At 46.6% G+C, this 20,434-nt stretch overlaps 1 protein-coding gene across 1 annotated transcript in view; it reads left to right on the top strand.

The window, feature by feature from the left end:
- The window catches only part of MEGF11 (multiple EGF like domains 11), a 242,991-nt gene that overhangs the window by 149,988 nt on the left and 72,569 nt on the right, over positions 1-20,434 (top strand). The window contains exons 3-4 of the mRNA XM_011386098.2: positions 17,510-17,756; positions 19,110-19,230. Coding sequence (XP_011384400.1) covers positions 17,510-17,756; positions 19,110-19,230 — 368 coding nt within the window. The remainder of the gene's footprint in view (positions 1-17,509; positions 17,757-19,109; positions 19,231-20,434) is intronic.

The raw sequence follows: 20,434 nt of genomic DNA on the forward strand, positions 1-20,434 counted from the left end.
AAAAGGGAGTGAGAGTGGGGAGAGAGGCAGCAAAGATTGAGACAGGTAGAGAAAGATGGAGAGACGTCAGAGGAAGCAGCTGCTAAGTTTCCTGTCCTTCCAGAGTAGGCTGAGCTGCTGTGTGTCGACCACCTTGGTCATATTTCAGGTTCCAGGGAATCTGATCCTTGGTAGTGATGGCATCCTCTACTGGGCTCTGGGGTGCTGGGGAATGATGTCTGATGGAGTCCCAATCACTCCATCCTAGGGAATTGTCCTCTCTTTGTTTCTAAGCACCTTTTATTCCTTTCTCCTCCCTTGTATCAACCAAACAGAGCTGCTATATACAGATGTACAGATTGTGCACTGAATAGAGCAGTCATAGAGAAACTTTTATGGGGGCATATAGGCGGGTGTGGGGACTCCAGCAGTCCCAGAGGGGCCTCTCCTACACATAGTCACCTGTACACGCTGCCTAGAAGCTGTTCCAAATCCTGACTCTTCCTCAACATGCCCTGAGGTCCCTTTTCTTGTGAGGTCTCTGAGGCCAAATTTCTGTCCCCTCGCCAATTCTAACCCTGACGAGGTTAGCAAACCTAGAAACTTTCTAACTAGTCTCTTCTACCAGCAGGCCCCTGCATCCCTGTGATGACATTTCTGCCTTCAGGCTTTGCTTGTGCTGTTCTCTCTCACTTTCCCCACTCCTCACCCTTACGCCTGAGTCCACTCTTCCTTCAGGACTAGCAAGTCCCATCTTCTCCTTAAAGCTTTCCCAGCCCCAGGAGCCACCCCTCTTCTGTGTACCTCAAGTTCACAATGCCTTCTCCTCTCCCTGAGCATTAATTCCTTGACTTTTAGTGTGATTTTTCTTTTGTCTTTTTCATATGTCATTGTGCCCCCTCCATCCCCATCCCCCAGGACCTGAAGCCAGGAACCATGTCTTCTTTTTATCCCCAGCCCCTCTGTCCATTTCTTATATAGAGTTTGTTGATGAACTATTTATTGAATCAACAAACATTGATACTGAGCACCAAATACATACCTGACAGCATGTTAGGCATTGTGTATACAGTGAGAAACAAAACAGACTTAGACCTTATAGCAGAGGCATTCCCCAGACCACTCAGTGCTCACCTCAATACACCAAAGGCTGCCTCCGAGAAACACCTCTGACTCTGCCATAGGCACAGTACACAGAGCAAACAGAAAGTGCCAGAGAATGAATGCCAATCCCAGCAGCCCTCGACCAGAGGCAGAACCAAGAGATGAATGAATATATGCCCTGGTCCCCTTGCCCTGGATTGAGAAAACTCAAGACAGTGTTCTTTCTTGGCTCCCAGAGGTCTAGGTGGATTAAGTTCCAGTTGCCTTTTATCCCCCTTCCTTTACCTATGGAACCACCTCAGAGTCTGCTTCTGGGGAATTTTACACCAAGTCCCTCCCTGAAGAAGTTTATAGCTAGGTGATGATAATAATGACCTATTATTAATCCAGCTACTAATTCAGCTACCTAATAAGTTTACCCTTGTACATAGCATGCATGATGCCTTGATTTTGGGCTTTATTTATTCATTGATTTATCTCCACATTTTCTTGAATGGTTTATTGAATAGTACTGAGCACTTCCTACTTGAGAGTCATTGAATAAGATACACTTGCACTGTATCCTGAAGACAACTCTCTAAGGCAGCGGTCCCCAACCTTTTTGGCACCAGGGATTGGTGCTCCTTTGAGAATCTAATGCCTGATGATCTGAGGTGGAGCTGAGGCAATGATGCTAGTGCTGGGGAGCAGCTGCAAATACTGATGAAGCTTCACTCCCTTACCTGCCGCTCACCTCCTGCTGTGTGGCCCAGTTCCTAACAGGCCACAGACTGGTACCAGTCCACAGCCCGGGGGTTGGGAACTCCGGCTCTAAGGCACAGAAAGCCCCATTTTATAGGTGAGATGAGGAAGCTAAGCCTCAGTGGGGGAAGTAGCATGCCCAAGGTCACACAGGTGGCAAGGGGCAGAGATGGATTTAAAGCAGAGCTGTGTTATTTCAGAACTCTGGGGCCTGACTGATAAGCTTCCACTCAATACAAAGCAGAAAAAAAAAAAAAAAGCAGTAGGCACAATGAATTTAGAACGAGATAGGGAGCAGGAAGGTTCCTGAAAGCTTCTTTGAGGAGGGATTTAATCTGAGCCTTAATGGATAAGGGAGATTTCAAGAGATGGAGAAGCCCCTCCCCTGTGTAGGATCTGCGGGGCTTTAAGGGGTGACTCCCATGTAGAGGACAAGAGTAGCTCTGGAGGAGGCCGAGCACCCACAGCAGAATGAGGAGTGTGAGGCCTTTGGCACTTCTGCTGAGTGAAGCTCATTAGGTTCCCTGCAAAGTCCCAGGCTCCTAAGAGCTCAAGGGATGTTCCAGAGCATAAAATGTGTGTGTCCTGCTTAATGAAGCTGCCTGCTGCTTCATTCACTGCAGACCACACCTGTGGTCATCGGAAATCTTAAGGATCATTAACCATCCCATTTGCTCATGTGCTAGTCTTGTTCCTCGCTGGGTAACTGGGTGGTCAGCTTCCACTGGGGCCCTGGCCTTCCCCACACCCCAAGTATCCTCCTCATGGTTCTCAGCTGCACAGGGGGACCCACCAAGGCCTTCTCACCTCTCCAACATCTGGCAAATGCAGCACCCACATTTAGGGATGGGCGATAAAGGCTTCAGGAGTCACTGCTTGGCACCCAGGCACATACATAACAGTAAGGGGAACTATATTTATCAAGGCCTCCACGTCTCCTATAAGGGGCACATTATTTATGAGATCTCAGCTTGTGTACAACTATCAGCACATTTTCTGAATCACCTGGATGCTGACGTGCACTGAGTTGCCCGGTCTGATTCTCCTCCCCATTCATGCCTGTTCCCCAGCTGTCTCCTGCCTGGCACAGGGGGAGGGGAGGGCATCTCACTGGCACCAGGTAGTGCTATGAGCAAATCTGAGCAGTGGAAGGGCTCTCACGCTCATGGCTCTCCTTCTCGCTTTTCTAAGCTGGACATCCTGGCCTACCCCAGATACTGTGGGCTGCAGAGAGGGACAATGTATCCTCATCCAGGGTTGCAAGTCATACCCCCAGGGAAGTCCTGCTTTATTACTATCATCGAGTCATAATAGAACCCTTCTAGAGCTTTCCATTGCTCTTACAATAAAATCCCGGTTCCCTGCCATGGCCACATGTGATCTGGCCCTGTCTACCTCATCTAGAGCATTTTACCTCTCTCATTGCTCTTATAATGTCCCAGCTGTCTTGACTCCCTCTTCAGTGTCTTGACTCTGCCAGCCTTTTCCTACCTCACGATGTTTCCGCACACTCTTGCTTCTACTTGGAAGGCTTTTACTTCCTCTTCTTCCCACAGCTGCTGCCTCCTCATCCTTCAGCTCTCGGCCTAAATGTCACCATCTTACAGAGGCCTTCCTGAGCCCCCAGTTGAAAGGAAGCCCTTCTCATTGTTTTCTGTCATGCTCTTGTACCTTTATACATTTACTGCAACTTATATATTTACTTGTTAATTTATTCACTTGTTCAGCAATCATTTATTGAGCATCTACTATATGCTGGACTCTGTTCTAGGCAATGAAGGTACAACAGTGAATGAAACAAAGCCCCTGCCCTCATGGGGCTGACATTCTAGTGGGAGTTCCAGACAATAAAGAAAAAGATGAAAATAAACACACAATACAGCGATTACACGACATTGGATAGAGAGAATAAGTTCTAGAAAGAAAAATTAAAGCCAGGAGCTAGGGGAGAGAACTTAGAAAAGGTGGCCCAAGAAGGCTCTGAGGAGGTGCCATTTGAGCAGAGGCCAGAATAAATAAGACATTATTTGCTTATTGTCTCTCTACACTGCTGGACTCTTAGGCCCGGGAAGACATCATGGGTGCTTATTCTCCATTTGATCCCCAGTACCTGGCACATAATGGGCATTTGATAAAGTCTATGGGGTGAATGAACAAACGGACAGCTAAACAGCTAACCAGACCTCCTACCGCTGCAGCCCAAGTGTCTTTTCTTGGTTTCAACCTTAGCAGATCCCAGGAGCAGTAGGTCCCTGTCCTTTGACAATAACTCTCAATAGACAGGAAGGCCATTTGTCACTTGCCCTCAAGCTTCCTCTCTCCAGAGAAATCAGAGGTCCTCTCTCAGCAGTGATGGATAGAGTGTCCTCTGACTAGCAGGGCCAGTTAGGAGCTGCTCTCAATGTCCCTTTCTGTGCAGGGATAAATGGACCATGACACAGATGACACAAATAGCAAAACAGAGTTGAGCAAGGGACCCCAAATACCAAAGAGATATGGTTTTCGACTGGTAGGTGGGTCCTGTGTAAAGTGACCCCACTGGGGAAGCAGTGCCATGGAGAACGGTGGGTGGGATCAGAGCCCGAAAAACTAGTCTTGAGTCCCCTACTAACTAGCCCAGCTGTATAAAGTGAGGCAAACCTGCATTTGTTGTCTTTGTTGTGAAAATTCTATTTATGCATATAATTCAATGGGTGTCTGTAAGCAGAAATTCAGAGCACACACATGTGTTCCAATATTCAACGCTTTGCTTCCTCTGGATGTGCTGCTCTCCACATCCCTGAGTCTGCCTCTAACAGTTGCTCCAGATGACTCAGAGAGCTCAGCGAGTCTGAGATGAAAGAAATCTTAAGGATCAATTAGTGCTATCCTCTTCATTTTACAGTGGGGAAACTGAGGTCCAAAGAGGAGATGTTACTCGCCTAAGGCCACACAGGTCAGCAGAGGGGCCTGGACTCCAGAAGGAGCTGCTGAGGCAGAGGGTTCCAGGTTCATCCTGCCCCTGGCCCACAGCTTTCTTCTAGCTGACTCCAAGCACAACTCTTCAGGTTGCCCTGGCCCAAATTACCTCCACTTGCTTTACCTCTTCCTGGTGCCAGTGAATGGCTAAATGAGCTGCAGGAGCAGCTTCAACACAACCCCCATCTCCCTCTCTCCTCCTTTGCACCTGATGAGAAGGGCCCCAGTTCTGTCATGAACAGGGCAACAGTGAGCCGGGTCTTAGTTCCAAAATGCTCTGTGAGCCCCCTCTACATGGCCTTCACTTTTACTGCTTCTCTTTCTGCTTCCTGAGTGTTCTCTGTGGGGGGTTGGCCACAGTGCCATGCAGGAAGTTCCTTAAGGACAGAGACCCTGAGTACCACTTTGACTGCTTCACCATGAGCATCCATCGCAGTGCTGGGCCCTGAAGTGACTGCTTAGGGAGTAATGGATGAAGAAGAAGAAATTAACTTGAAATTGCAGCAAGAAATTCCTGTTTGACCTATGGAAGAACTTTCTGACTGTGAGAGGAATTAAATACAGACTTTTAAAGGCAGACGGGGGTCTTAGAAATTGAGTTTTAACCCCCATACACATACTTTTAGCTGCTTAATCTTTTGTCCTTATGTGAGAACCCAGCAGCTCTGGAAATTCAGCAGCTCTGGAGCTGTGGAAGTGGGGAAGAGGGGTGGGTCAAGAGCCCCTGTCATGGCCCCAATCCCTACCCAAGGCAGAGGACCTCTTGGGTCTCCATGAGTCACCTTGACACTCGTTCATTTGAGCTAATCCTATCTGTTTGCCTAGGGGGATGTTGAGGCCTGGAAGGGTAGTACCTTGCACAAGGCCCATGATAGCCAGAGAGCGGCTCTTTTCACCAGACCAGACTTCACTGTTTGAAGAAAGTTAGAGGGAAGTGGAATGATGAGGAACTGGTAGACAAGGTCATGTAATGAGTTCACTCCTCACAGGAAACAGACTTGGACCCCATGACCTTCCTGTGTCCTTTCTCGCTTGGACTATGAGTTCATTTCCCTCAGAGCCCACACTAGGGGGGGTCTCACTCTCACACTGGGGAGCTTCACCAAATTCACTTTGATTCCTGACCTCCCCTCCTCCCCATCCCCAGCCTGGGGTTTGCTCAGGAGCTTTGAAAGCAAAGTGAGGCGCGGGCCAAGCTGGGGAGAGTGCAGGGCCAATGAGGCGGCCCCCTGGCGGGTCTGTGGTGCCTTTGCTGGCTGCCTTTGAAAGGCTCTTCCAAAGAGGTAATTCCTTTGTGCACAGACATGATTTATGAGGCTTTCTAAGCAAATTGTGGAGATAAATGGTCTTTAGGGCTGGGAAGCTCCAAAAGCAGTGATGCAGGCAGATCAGAGGGAGCTGGGCCCTCCTTAAAAGCCTGTTGTGGAGAGAGAGTTGAGCAGAGCTGAGGACAAACTAGCTCTGACCAGCCTCTGGGTCCATTTGGGGCAGCCCCCAGGACACCCCTCACCATGGGCCTCACTGACCCCATAGCTGAAGTATATGAGACAAAAGTGCTGGGGTCATTTATCCCAGAGATGAGGGCAGAAGAGGGCAGAAGTGCTGAGGGTAGAGGTGCCGAGGGTAGAGGGGGTGGTGATGAGTTCCGGCGTGGATTCTAGAAGGGCAAGCACCCATGGAGTACACACCAGCCGCTCTGCTCAGCATGGGAGAGACCTCGCCGGGGTCCTAGAGTCTCACCTGTCCTGTCTCTCACTGATAACCATGACAGTCCCTTCCTCTCTGGGCCTCAATATCCTCTTTTGTACAAGAAAAGGTGTGAAAGAACCCCAGAGTTCCTGCTCTGTGGTTCAAGGCTCTGTTGTTAAATGTCCCTAGTTGAGAAACAGGCCAGAGATCACACCAGCTGTGAGATCATGGGCAAGTCACCTAGCCACACCTAACTTTGGTCCCTTCCTCTGTATAATGGGGGTAATCATAGCTACTCTAAGGACTTATAGCTTGAAGTGAACAAATTAGGTACTGCAAAGTAACAAATACCTAGTTTTCTTTCCCATATCTGTCCATACAATACTGTGGCATCCTACATCCAGAGCAGTCCCTGTAAAGTTGATAAATTTGATAAATTTGACTCTCTCACCTTCCCATCTCCTCTCTCTGCAAACAGGTTCACACACACACACACACACACACACACACACACACACACACACACACACACCCTTACCCTTATGTCCTAATCTGGCTCCTTGGTCTGCTAATTGTCACTCAAATATTAACAGATAACTGGGGTATTAATGGCTAATAATGCTTCATGATGTGACTGACACACCACGCACATGCGCACTACACAAACAAGGGATGATGTATATTTCAATAGGGGGTTCCTGCAGACTCTGAGAAATGCAGTCCTAAAGGCAGAATGCCAGACAGACTCTTCAATATCTTGAAGCAGGGGCCCAGTGCTAGTTTCCAGATGCATCCATCCACAGAGAGATGCAGGGCTCTGGTAAAATGGAGTTATTGAATACCCCCCACTTTCTCCTGATATTTTGAAACTGTTATGTCTGGTTAAAATGGACTTGGTTGCCTGGAACTGTGGTGGAGGTTGTGCTGATGGAGATGAGGAAGGTAATGAGCTGAAGCAACTGACTTTGTCATTTTGAGGTAACCAATGGCTTCATTCCCTCCTCCTGCCCTGCTACCCCAAGACCCTGTCAGCTCCTGGGCCTCCTGACCCCTCACCTGACAATGGGGTAATCTTCCTAGTTGTAGCTGCCCCAGCAGCAGCTTTCCTACTACCCTTGCAGTCATCTCATGCTCTGATGGGTCAGTGTTTCTCATCTGTCTGTTTCTCAAACTGATGGCTTCTCAGCCCCTAGAACATAACAGGTGCTCAGTAATTGTCTGGCAAGCGAATAAACAAGCCTAAATCATCTCCCAAAAGCTGCTGTGGTAGGATAGAAAGAGCCTTAGATCAACATAGCCAGCTACTTTCAAATCCAGCTCCCCAGTACACTGGCCATGTGGCCACAAGCAAGTCACTCGGCCTCTCTCAGCCAATGTCCTGACCTGTAAAATGTGTGTGTTGCTGGTGGTGGTGTTAGGAGTTGGTACATGAGATGACCTCTAAAGCCTAGGAGGAAGAAGCAGTCTGACTCTCAACTCTGCCTTTTACACTCATGGGCGATTTTGCCCCCAAGGGGACATTTGTTAATATCTGGAGACATTTTTGGTCGTCGCAATTGTGGAGGGGGGTGCTACTGGCATTTAGTAGGTGGAAGCCAGAGATGCCACTAAAAATTCTATAATGCACAGGACAGCCTCCACAACAAAAAATGTTCTGGTCTAAAATGTCAATAGTACCGAGATTGAGAAACCCTTATTTAGTTATTTAATATCTCAGTCGAAAAATGGGGTACTAATCCCACCTTACATGGTTTACCTCAAATCCTCACTAGAACAAGGCTAGGTACGAATAAATGGCACTGGGTTAGTAAGAAGATTAAATGAAATAACCCAGGTGAGAATGCAGCTCACAGGGCTGGAGGTTCTTCCTGCACGTGGGTGTGTACGCCACCCCTGTCGCCCGAGGAGACAGTGGGCCAGCGAGGGGCGCCTGCTTTCTATACAGCTACTGTGAAGCCTGTCTCTGCTCAGAGGTCGAAGGGAGATATAGTGTAGTTAAATAACACAGAGGAAATAACAAGTGTAATAAATAGATCACTAAGAACTAATGATACATCATTATAATCCTGTGCTGTCAGCATCTTCTAGGCTTAGGGACTGTGTCAGGAGATTTGGGTTTTAATCTACAGCACCTTGGTCTATTAATATTTAATTCCAACAATCTAAGTGGTGGAAAGATAGGGAGCTGAGCTATGGCTCGGCTCAGAGCCTGGGTAACAACCTCGAATTTTTCTTTTCCATACAAGGTTAAACACCTCTCCTACCCTGTCCCCTCTGGCCTGCTTCTCAAGTAGAGACATTTAGCAACAGAGCAAGAATCACACAAAATCAGAATGGAGAGAGACCCTAGCATTTACCTACTGGTGTTTCTTAATAAGGACACCACTGGCACTTGGAGAGCATAGTTCTTCATTATGCAGGACTGTCCCTGATCATTTTTGACAACCTAATACCCCTTTATCCCCATTTCCAGGTGCCCTCTTGGGGAGAGCAACCTACTCCAAGCAAGAACCACTGATCCAAATCTCATTTTACAAATGTGAAAACAGAGGCCCAGAGAGGGAAGGGGGCTGCCCCAGATTGCACAGCGTTGGCTGTGACCCACCCTTTTTCAATTCTCCCACAGAATTGCAGTTTGGGTCTGGAAAGAGAGGAGGGGCTTAACCTCTGAGAATTTGCCTGTGCTTTTATTGGGGCCAGTCAGTTGACAAATGGCCTCACTCACTGGGAAGTCACTTTATCAGCTGGAATGGTTTCATGTGGCTGCTGTCTCATCTCTGCCTCCATACCTGCTGCTTTGTAAACTCAGGAGCAATCCCATGACCTGTCAGCAACCCTACTTCCTCTTGAGGTGGGTAGGGGCATGGGGAACAGACTGGGGCCACGGACCCTTCCTGAGAGGTACTCTGACTACATCAAGCCTTTCCATTGCTAACGGGTGGCTGTGGACGCCTTGACCCAGGCTCTTCTAGTACAGGCCGAGCAGCCCAGGGTCAGTGGATTCCAGTTCTTACCTACCCCTTGACCTTCTATTCAGCGGCCACTCCTCTTCCTTGCTGAGTCTCAGGATTCCTGTCTGTGGAATGTGAGGAACCATCTTTCCTACCCCCACCTCAGGCCTAGCATCCTCCTGCCCATCCTCCTGAGAGGACCAGTGAAAATGCAGATCAGCAACAGTAGTTCTCACCTGCCGAGCTTTTTAAAAAGACCTATAGATGGGCCATACCACTCTAGAATAATTAGATCAGAATGTCCAGTTGTGAAGTCCAGGCATGAGTGTTTTTTATAACCTCCAGGTCAATGCTAATGAGCAGCCAGATTGCAAACCATTGTCTGAGGAGGTGAATCCCCAAAAGCAGCTAAGAGGGGGCTCTTTGGTCTCTGGAGAAGGACCAAGCACCAGTTGTCAACAGTGCTAATGGCTCTTCCTGTGCCCACCTCTGGGCTGGATGCTGGGTGAGACTATAAATAGATATCTGAAACAAAAACACACCCTGGCTCCCCCACTGCAACCCACAGAGACCTCAAGGCTAATGGAGGAAATTGAATTCAAGGCACCTAACCCACTTATGTAGAAGTGGTAGCCAAACACAGTGGTCAGCCAAATTATTGTTCTTAATAAAGTTAAAAAAGACTTAAAAACAGGAGCATTTGAGATCTTGCTCCCTGCCATATGTTGTCAGTTTGGCTCAAATAAACTCATAGAAAAACTCAAAAAGGCCATAAAAACACAATTGTACCTTTAATAAATGATCTTCAGGGACTTAAAAAGATAGTTTGTACACCGGTGTTCATAGCAACCTTATTAGCAGTAGCCAAAAGATGGAAACAACCCAAGTGTCCATCAAGAGATGAATGGATAAACAAAATGTGGCATATTTATACAATAGAATATGATTCAGCTATAAAAAGGAACAAAGTACTAATACACGCTATAAGATGATGAACCTTGAAAATGATAATGATGCTAAGTGAAAGAAGCCAGACATAAAAAACTAATATTGTATAATTCCACTTATATGAAATATCTAGAATAGGCAAATTCATAGAGACAGAAAGTAGATGAGAGGTTACCAGAAGGGAGGAGGGAATGGGGAGTTATCGCTTAATGGTTCCACAGTTGCTGTTTGGGTGATGGATATGTTTTAGAAATCATGGTGATAGTTGTACAACACCATGAATGTAATGAATGCCATTGAATTAATTGTATACTTAAAAATGATTAAAACAGCAATCTGTGTGTTATATATATTTTATCATGTAGAAAGTTCTAAATAAATAATTTTTCTTAGCTGAAGAAAATAAAATTATGGAAAATTGGGCCAGCCATGGAAAACCTGGGACCTGTGACCATCATTCACACATAAACCAGTCCCTGAGAAAGGCACCTGTGAAAAATGAGCCTCTGCTTTCTCGTCTCTTTGCGAGTTATCCAAGATGGCTATTTAAGCCCAGGCTGGCTGCCACTGTACCATGTCACCGCTTCTGCTAACACTAGACCACACCCAGTAGGACAGTAGGGGTTGGGAGCTCAGACACCCAGTCACTCCCTAGCTGTGTAACCTGGGATGAGCTATTTAACCCCACTGGGCCTCTGTTTCCTGATCTGCAAAATGGGAATGATAATAGCACCCACTGCAATTAGTGGTTGTGAGAATTAAATGAGAAAATTTACTTCATGCTTTTATCTCATACCCTGACACATGTTAGCTGCTCAATCAACTGTCACAAATTTAAAAGTATACCTATGGAGAAGGGTGTGGTAAAGCTAACCCCTTTTCGGGAGCTATAAGCACACAAAGCCTGGGCCCCAAAGCCTGAAGAGGTCAGCAAGGACATGTACTGGCTGGGGAGGAAATCGGAGAGACTTGGCCAGCTTAAAGGAACAGAACAAGCCAGGCCACACACTTCTGGGTGCCCCTTAAGCCCTCACTAGCTGCGTGGAGAAGATATATTCACTTGAAAAATCAGCCAAAGCTAAATATAATTAGGAAGGAGCATCTGTGACAGGAAAAAAAAAAAGCGTGTGAGGGGGTGACATTCCAAGGCCAAATTGGGAAGAGTTTATGATTATCTGTGAAAGAATACAAAGTCATGTTGTAATTTTAATGACGATAGTTTTTCTTCACCTTCAACAGTGTAGATAATTGACTACAGCTCTGCCTCATTTCTGTCATTGCTGGGGAATGAGGTGTTTTTAAGTAGATTTTCTAGATAACTGAAGCTTATCCCTGTGAATCCTAATTTTTTGAATTTAATCACTCTGGGTGAGGGGGCGTGTCTGTGGAATGGATTACACACTTCCTTGCTTCCTTAATCAGAATATTCTAAATTGAATGTAACCTCTTCCTGTCAATTTCAATATGAGGGGCTATTTGCCCCCTATAGTCTTGGCTGCAAGTTGCTTTGCTTTTCCTACAAGTGTTTTCTGTTTCGATGGTTTCCTACTGTGACATAGCATTCTTGCTACTTATTTTTAGGAGCCCCTAAGACCCACATATACACATAAACATATACATGTGTGTATGCACACTGACACCAATCTGTGGTCCGAGAACCCAGATTGTCAGGCTTAGTAGAATTGTGTGCTTCTCTAACACCCTGAGCTGCCTATGATTCAGAGTGTACCAGAAATATTCCAGCAGCCCTGTCCCCACTAGACACTCCAAGAAGGCAGCCCACTTTCCAGTACTAGCGGGTACTTGCTGAATATTTTCTGGAAGGAGTAGAAGAATGATTGCACCCAAATGTTAGTGCATCAATTAGTGGTACGTGAATGGGTTTTGAAAGCTACTTTAGATGTCCCTTATACATCTCAACCTCAGTGACCAAAATTAACCTCATTCTCTTCTCCCCCAATATTTGTTCTTTATGCTTCCTATAAAGAATATGGCACCAATATCCACCCAGCAGCCTAAGCCAGAGCTGGGGTGACAGTCTCCTTCCTTCTTCTTCTTCCCCTCAGCACCCTGTCAATACTAAATCCTTGCTGATTCTACCAGATAAACTCAGCTGGAATCTGTCCCCTTCTGTCTATTCCAAATGCTACCACTTTAGTCAAAGCCACCATTGTCTCTTTCCTATTATAACAGCTCATCCCCCTACTCTATTCCCACTCTGACTCTCCTGCCCACAAATCTATTCTCACTAGAGCTTTCTACAGCCACACCTGATCATGTCAGTCTTCTGCTTAGAACACATTCAGAGCTTCCCTGCCCTTGTATGAAGTCCACACCCCTGAACATGGCTCACAGAGCCCTGGGACCTGGTACCCTGCTCAGGAATCTGCCTCACCTTATGCCTAGCTCTCAAAGTCTACACTCCAGACACATATACCTTTCTCATTTTCTCTCACATGTCATATTTTTTCCCACTCCCAACCTTTTACATCTGTTATTTCCTCTGTCTGGATCCATTCCCCAACTACACCCCTCCTTCAAGTCATTCCTTTGAGGACATCTTCCTGAACCCCCTAGTCTGGGTTTAGAGCCACTTGTTTCTTTCCCTAATGACCTGAATGACCCCTATTAGAGCCTTTTTGCTGTACACTCTAAATGCTGTTCCAGCAGATCTGTCCCCACTAGAATGTACACCCCAAGAGAGAAGGACAGTTTCTGGCACTAGCAGGTGCTTGGTAAATGTTTGATGATAGGACAAGTAGAAGAATGAAAGCACCCAAGTGTTAATGCATGGACTTCATGACCATGTTCCAGCTCCCTTATTAGAGGCATAGTTTTGTTTCCTACTGGGTTTTGGCTGTGCCGGAGAGAATAGAGGTCACCTCTGATAAGCAGTTCATAACTACATGCTCTGGTATGCACCTAGGACAAGCTGGCTTTGGACTCCAATGGTTTAGTACAGAGCCAAGGTCCAAGGGCACTGACAGTGAGGGGACTCTTTGTTCTGGACCCTGGGGTTGTTCACAGTGACAATCAGAGAAGACGTGGCTAGTCCCTGTAGCATCCCTGCCCTTGTGCTTTGCAGCTGCCACTTTGTCTCCAATGGCACCTATAAGTTTTTCTCCTCAGAACTCTCATTCAGAAAGTGTCACATTTACCTACAGTGGAGAGAGGTAGAGCCAGAAGACCTGCTCCTGCCCTTGACTATATATAACCTTGGGCAATCACTTAACACCTCTCTTCCCCTTTTTCCCCATCTGTAAAATGAAAAATAATAAAACCTAATTTACAGGGTTGTAAATGTACAAGCAAGCATTTAAAATGTGGTTGTCAATATTATTACAATGGAGTCACATCATCTGTACATTAAACTTATGCAAATTCAACTACATGTGCTTGGCAACAAAAAGAAATAGAGAAATGATCAGTAGGTAATTGCTAGTCTTTCCACTCACTGGGTATATGTTCCAGAGACAGGGTGAGATGGGAGGCACCAGACTGCTAGGTATTCAACCACTCTCTGCCCTGTGAGCCTCTACGAATGTGAGTGGAGGTTGTAACTATAACTGGACTCGATTTTTTTATTGAGATATAACTGACATAAAACTATTAGTCTCAGGTGAACAACATAATGGTTCAACATCTGTACATATTGTGAAATGATCACGATAAGACTAGGTAACATCCATTATCATACATAGTTACAAATTCTTTTTCCTGTAATGAGAACTTTTAAGATCTACTCTGTTAGCAACTTTTACATGGTATTATTAACTATGGTCATTCTATATGTGACATCCCCATGACTTATTTATGTTATAATTGGAAGTTTGTACCTCTTGACCGCTTTTGCCCATTTTGCCAACCCCCTACCCCTACCTCTGGCAACTACCAATCTGTTCTCTATGAGTCTGGTTTTTGTTTGTTAGAGTCTACAAATAAGTGAGATCGTATGGCATTTGTCTTTCTCTGACTTATTTCACTTAGCATAATGCCCTCAGGGTCCATCCATGTTGTCACAAATGGTAAAATTTCCTTCTTCTTTGTGGCTGAGTAATATTCCATTGTATTTATGTGCCACATTTTTTAAAATTAATTTTTATTATGATGACATTGGTTAACAAAATCCAGTACATTTCAAGTATATAATTTAACAGTAAGACATATATATACATACATATATATATGTATATACACACACACACACACACACACACACACACACACACACACACATACACATATATTGCATTGTGTACTTTTTCTTTATCCAGTCATCTATCGATGGATACTCGGGTTACTTTGTGTCTTAGCTATTGTAAATAATGCTGCAATGAACGTGGGAGTACAGATGTCTTCTCGAGTCAGTGTTTTTCTTTTTTCTTTCAAATAAATAACCCAAAGTGGAATTGCTGGATCATATGGTAGTTATATTTTTAATTTTTTAAAGAACTTTTATGTTGTTTTCCATAGGGGCTGCACCAATTTACATTACCACCAACAATACACAAGGGTTCCCTTTTCTCTACATCTTCGCCAACAATTGTTATTTCTTGTCCTTTTGATAATAATCATTCTAACAGGTATGAGGTGATAATTCATTGTGGTTTTGATTTACATTTCCCTGATGATTAGTGATGTTGAACACCTTTTTATGTACCTGTTGTCTATCTGTGTGTCTTTTTTGTAAAAATGCCTATTTAGATTCTCTGCCCATTTTTAAATCAAATCGGTTTTTGTTGTTATTGTTGTTGTTATTTTTGTTGTTGCTGTTTTTGCTATTGAGTTGTATGAGTTCTTTATATATTTTGGATATTAACCTCTTGTCAGATATGTGATTTACAAGTATTTTCACCCATTTGGTAGGCTACCTTTTTACTTCGTTGATGGTTTCCTTTGCTATGCAGAAGCTTTAGTATGATATAGTCCAATTTGTTTATTTTTGCTTTGAGTGTCAAATCTAAAAAATTATTATCAGGACTGATATTAAGGAGACTACAACCCATATTTTCTTCTAGGAGTTTTATGGTTTCAAGTCTTACATTCAAATCTTTAATTCATTCTGAGCTAATTTTGGTGTATGTTATAAGACAGTAGTCTAGTTCCCCAGTTTTGCATGTGGCTGTCCAGTTTTCCCAGCACCAAAAGACTGTCTTTTCCTCGTTGTATATTCTTGGTTCCTTTGTTGTAAATCAATTGACCATGTATGCATGGGTTTATCTCTGGGCTCTCTATTCTATTCTGTTGATTTGTGTGTCTGTTTTTACGCCAATACCATACTGTTTCGATTGCTATAGGTTTATTAGATAGCTTGAAATCAGGAAGCATGATGCCTCCAGCTTTGTTCTTTTTTTCTCAAAATTGCTTTGGCTATTGGACTTGATTTTTGCCTCACTCACTATAGTACCAAGTGGAAAACACAGGGTTAGGCTCCCTCCTAATCTGGCAGCTTGGTTTGTATGTGTGAATATTTGGGACACAAATGAAGAAGAGATAAAGCAAAATAAAGAGATTGGGACTCTGGGTCTTGATTAGTTCCATCTACTGAAGTACGATGGACAGGCTCCATGACATTGATCACTTGACCCTAGTCGACAAGAGGGAGGTATATACAGAGGAGTCGGTGGGGCTGACGGAGTGATTCCTCCATCAACCTGTACTCCCCAGAGATCCACTCACTGGAACCTCGTGCTCTTGTACATGCCTAACACCTGAGTGCCACTCTCTCTTTTTGCACGTACTGAGCCTGCCCCAATAACACCTTCCCTGATCCCACTCACCTGTCCTCTTTCCTCTCTGAGTGTCTAAACCCTGGAATCAGAGCACGAAGGTCAATTAATTATGTCCTTGTCTTCAGGCAAGGTCAATTAATTATGACCTTGTCTTCAGGTCAGCCATCCCACTTTGCTCAGGACTGAGGGATTTCTCTGAATGCAGGACTTCCAGTGCTGAAACCAGGACAACTGGGCACTGTGATAGGCAGACAAATGAGCCATCTTTTATAGCCCATTTCAGATACCTTCTCTTCTAGGAAGTCTTGCCTGGTCTCCTTAGCTAGGAGCCATCTTTCTCTCCATTGAACATCTCCCAGAACATTAGTTGTGCCTGTCTAGGCCTGAACTCCATATCCTTCCTATTCCAGGATTCAGGTGAATGAGACTAGAGTTGGAGGACATCTTGTTGTGTGTCCTGTATGTACCAGGTAAGGGTCAGAGTGGTAGGTGGCAGCAGGCTGGGTGACCTAACTGGGGCTCTGCCATTCAGCCCCTTTCCACAGCTGTAGAGTGTGAATTTCTGCATAGGTAGCTCATATATCACTCTTCGAAACATTGAATTACATATAAAGATCTCAAAAGCTGTCTGTCAGCTCCCAGGGAAACATTTCTTTTTTCCTGTTCCTTCTGAAGTTGGCTTCTTGGAAAATAATGAAACTGAACTGAAGATGAAACAACTAGGGTTAGGCGTGTAGGCACTACTGAAAGGGAGAAGCAGCAAGCAGGAGGGACAGGGAAGGGTGACAGAAAGTTGGAGCCAGGGGAGGAACAGGGAGTGAGAAGACATATTCAAGGAAAGTAAGGTGCAAGAGGTGAGAAAACTAATGAATTTGGGGAATTCTAACCAGGACAACTGGGCACTGTGATCTAATGAATTTGGGAAGAGGCAGGAAAGTTAGAGAGATGGGAGCTGGGCTGGGCTGTGCTGGAAAGGTACCAAGAAAGAGAGTAGGGCCACAGAGAAGAGGGGCGGCTGACCGGAAGGAAAAGGGCTGGGCGGCTGAGAGGAACACAGACAGCCAACCAAGACGAGTTTAGCAAAGGCAGAAGGAGGTCAACAGCTGGTGGTTCCAGAATTTCGATACAGGAGAGGGGGCTTCTAGAGACATTGGTTGGAATGGAATGGCCCCAGGTGGGAGATGCCTCGAAGAAACAAGCTTCTTAACTTGTATGATTATTTGGGTGGTTTGGTGGAGCAGCTGATGGAGATTAGGAGGCGTCAAAGCTTCCACCCAGATACCCCTTGCTACTTACTTCTTATCCAGGGAAGAGCTATGCAGAGATGGAAAGCTGCTTGGGCATCAGCTCCCCATCCCAAGGAGAGTGCACGAGTTCCCTCAGCCCTGACGGGCTCCTCTCTTTCAGGCTGTGACAGCGACCACTGGGGTCCCCATTGCAGCAACCGGTGCCAGTGCCAGAACGGTGCCCTGTGTAACCCCATCACCGGCGCCTGTGTGTGCGCCGCCGGCTTCCGTGGCTGGCGCTGCGAGGAGCTCTGCGCACCGGGCACCCACGGCAAGGGCTGCCAGCTGCCGTGCCAGTGTCGCCACGGTGCCAGCTGCGACCCCCGCACTGGCGAGTGTCTCTGCGCACCCGGCTACACCGGCGTCTAGTGAGTAAAGCGAACAAGATGCGCGCAGAGGCGGGGCGGGACGCGCGGGTTCAGCTGCCCTCTCCACAGCTGCATGATCCCCACCTGCTCCTTGCTGGTGGGCGGGGTGGTGGGGACAGGTGGAATTTCAGGATAGTCCTGGCTGTAAAATCTCCTGCGCTCAGACCCCGACTCCTGCAGAGGCTAAATGCCCAGACGTCCTCCACTCAGGACTGAGATCCCTGCCACTCGGGCAGTGGTGACTGGTGCAAGCTGAGTCTGTGCATGAATGGGCACTACCATGGCCAGAGGAGCTCATTAAACTCCTTCCAGGCATCTCTTCCTGGTGGGGACCCAGACCTTAGAATGGAATTCTCTTTTGATCATATCCTAAATGCTTCTGCTTACCTGGGGCCTGACCTTTCCAGGCCATTTGGAACAGAACGAATGAGGGCCCTGGGCAGATATCATTCATGGTTTGGTGAATTTATTGTACCTGTTCCCCTCCCCTACCTCCTCCCCTCAGACCCCAAACAGCCCCTCACTCCAGTTCCCTGGAGAGTCTGTATTGACAAGGGACTTCCAAGGCTGCTTAGTTGAGACCCCCTCAGAGGCAAGATTGAAGCTCCCCCCACCACACACACACACCCGCCCACCCACCCAAAGGCTCAGTGGCCTCCCCAACAGCCTTATATCTTGCGAAAATATCCAAGGACTCTGAACACAGACACAGCCTTGACTGAGGGTGTTCTCTGCCCCCACGTCTGGCCAGCTCCAGTGAGAGGCCAAGGCCACTGGACTAAGGCCTAAGGTCAAGACCCTATACAAAGCCTCCCCCATACCTCAGCAGTGCCCAGTCCCTGCACACGAGCCTGTCATGGTAGATGAGAGCCTTCCAGAGCCTGGAAGGCGGGCATGTCACAGATTCTCCCTCTCTCTGAATCTAGGCAGATTCTAGAAGGCCAGATCCATGGCCACTTCTTTGCTCATGCCGTTCCTTCTGCCTGGACTGCCCTTCCTCCCATTCTCCCAGTAAAACTAACTTGAAGACTCAAGTAAAATATCTCCCTCTTAGGGAAGGCTTTCTCAGCTCTCCCTGCCCAGGAGAGCACTCTTCTTTACACTAAACTCTCTTAAGTCCATCCCACAAGTACTGGCCCAAGCTCACACATTTCAGTTCATTATATCTGAGCCCTGCTTCCCCCTCCTGGCAGGAAGCAGGACTGCATCTCAGCTGACCTGCCTAGTACAGTTCACATTGACTGTGAACTCACTAATTCCTAGGGAGCCCTGGAGTGTTGGGACTGGCAGTGCTGGGGCCCTGCCACCTGATCTGAGTGCTGCTGCATCTAACACGTCTGCTTCTCCACGTAGCTGCGAGGAATTGTGCCCGCCTGGGAGCCATGGGGCTCACTGTGAGCTGCGCTGTCCCTGCCAGAATGGGGGCACCTGCCACCACATCACTGGCGAGTGTGCCTGCCCCCCAGGCTGGATGGTAGGTGGACCCTCTGGTAATGGTGGGGCACTGTAGGAAGTCACACACACCCTGGAGGGCAGAATTTCTCTCCCACCCTGAATACCATCCCTTCCTATTAATGGTCATGGACATCATTAGACACTGCCTTGGACACAGCTTTGAATCTCAGGTCTGCATCTAAGTGCTGTGTGACCTGAGACAATTTACTTAACTTCTCTGAGCCTGTGGTCCCTCATGTGTGAAAGAGTTGAATTCTTCTCATAGATTGTCTCTGTCTTTGGGCGTAGATACTCACTTGAGCTGCCATGAGCCCTGGGCCAGATGTGGCAGAAAGGGCATGATGGAAGGATGGAGAGAGGAGAGGAGACAGCAGGGTGTTCAGATTCCCAGCCTTCACCCCTTAAACACACACACACACTTTCTCTCTCTCTCTCTCTCTCTCTCTCATTCCGTGGGACCCAGAATCTATATTTTTCTCAGGTGTTCCAGGTGATTCTGATGCAACCTCAACCAATCCAGGTCTTCTGTCTGGGAACCGCTATTGTGGGAAAAGGAGATGGGATTTATAACCTCATAGGCCATAATTCAGGTCTCAAGTCCAATGCTGACCCTGAAAAAAGCCTTAAGTTACTATGGTATCTGCTTTCCCATCTGCAAAACTGACATAACAATAGTCAGCCTACCCTCCTTAGCTGCCATGGTTGGTAGAAGGCTCAGATGAGGCAATGTATGTCCGAAGTGCCTAGCAAATGCAAGTTTTCTACAGTTGCCGGTTTTATCTGTCCCTGGATGCCACAGACAATCCACAAGCCTCCTTTTAGCCAACACACTCTACCTGTGGGTGACCCTCTTCAACCTCCACAAACCTACACTCCTCAGATGCAGTGAGTCACTAAAGCTGACTTTGCTGTTTCCTGTTTTGGAGGAAGAAGCTCGGTGGCATAGCTGGCTGCTTCCTCTTGGAGCCTGCAGCTTTGCAAAGGCAGAGAGGGCAGGGCTGCTGAGTAGGAGCAGGATATTTCAGGATACTTTGAAAGTCTAGGCCATGGGGTGAGCAGGAAGGATGCCTGCAGGACCCACTGATGCAGGTATAAATTTGCTAGACCTTTTTAGAGCAGGATAGGACCTAGGGGGTCATCTGGTTCAGCAGCACCCAAACCTAGCTATATTGCCAGAGTTGCAGAGGGTTGAGATTAAATACATATTTCCAGGCTCCACCAGA

This window comes from Pteropus vampyrus, unplaced genomic scaffold (assembly GCF_000151845.1).
Source record: "Pteropus vampyrus isolate Shadow unplaced genomic scaffold, Pvam_2.0 Scaffold15, whole genome shotgun sequence".
Taxonomy (NCBI): Eukaryota; Metazoa; Chordata; class Mammalia; order Chiroptera; family Pteropodidae; genus Pteropus; species Pteropus vampyrus.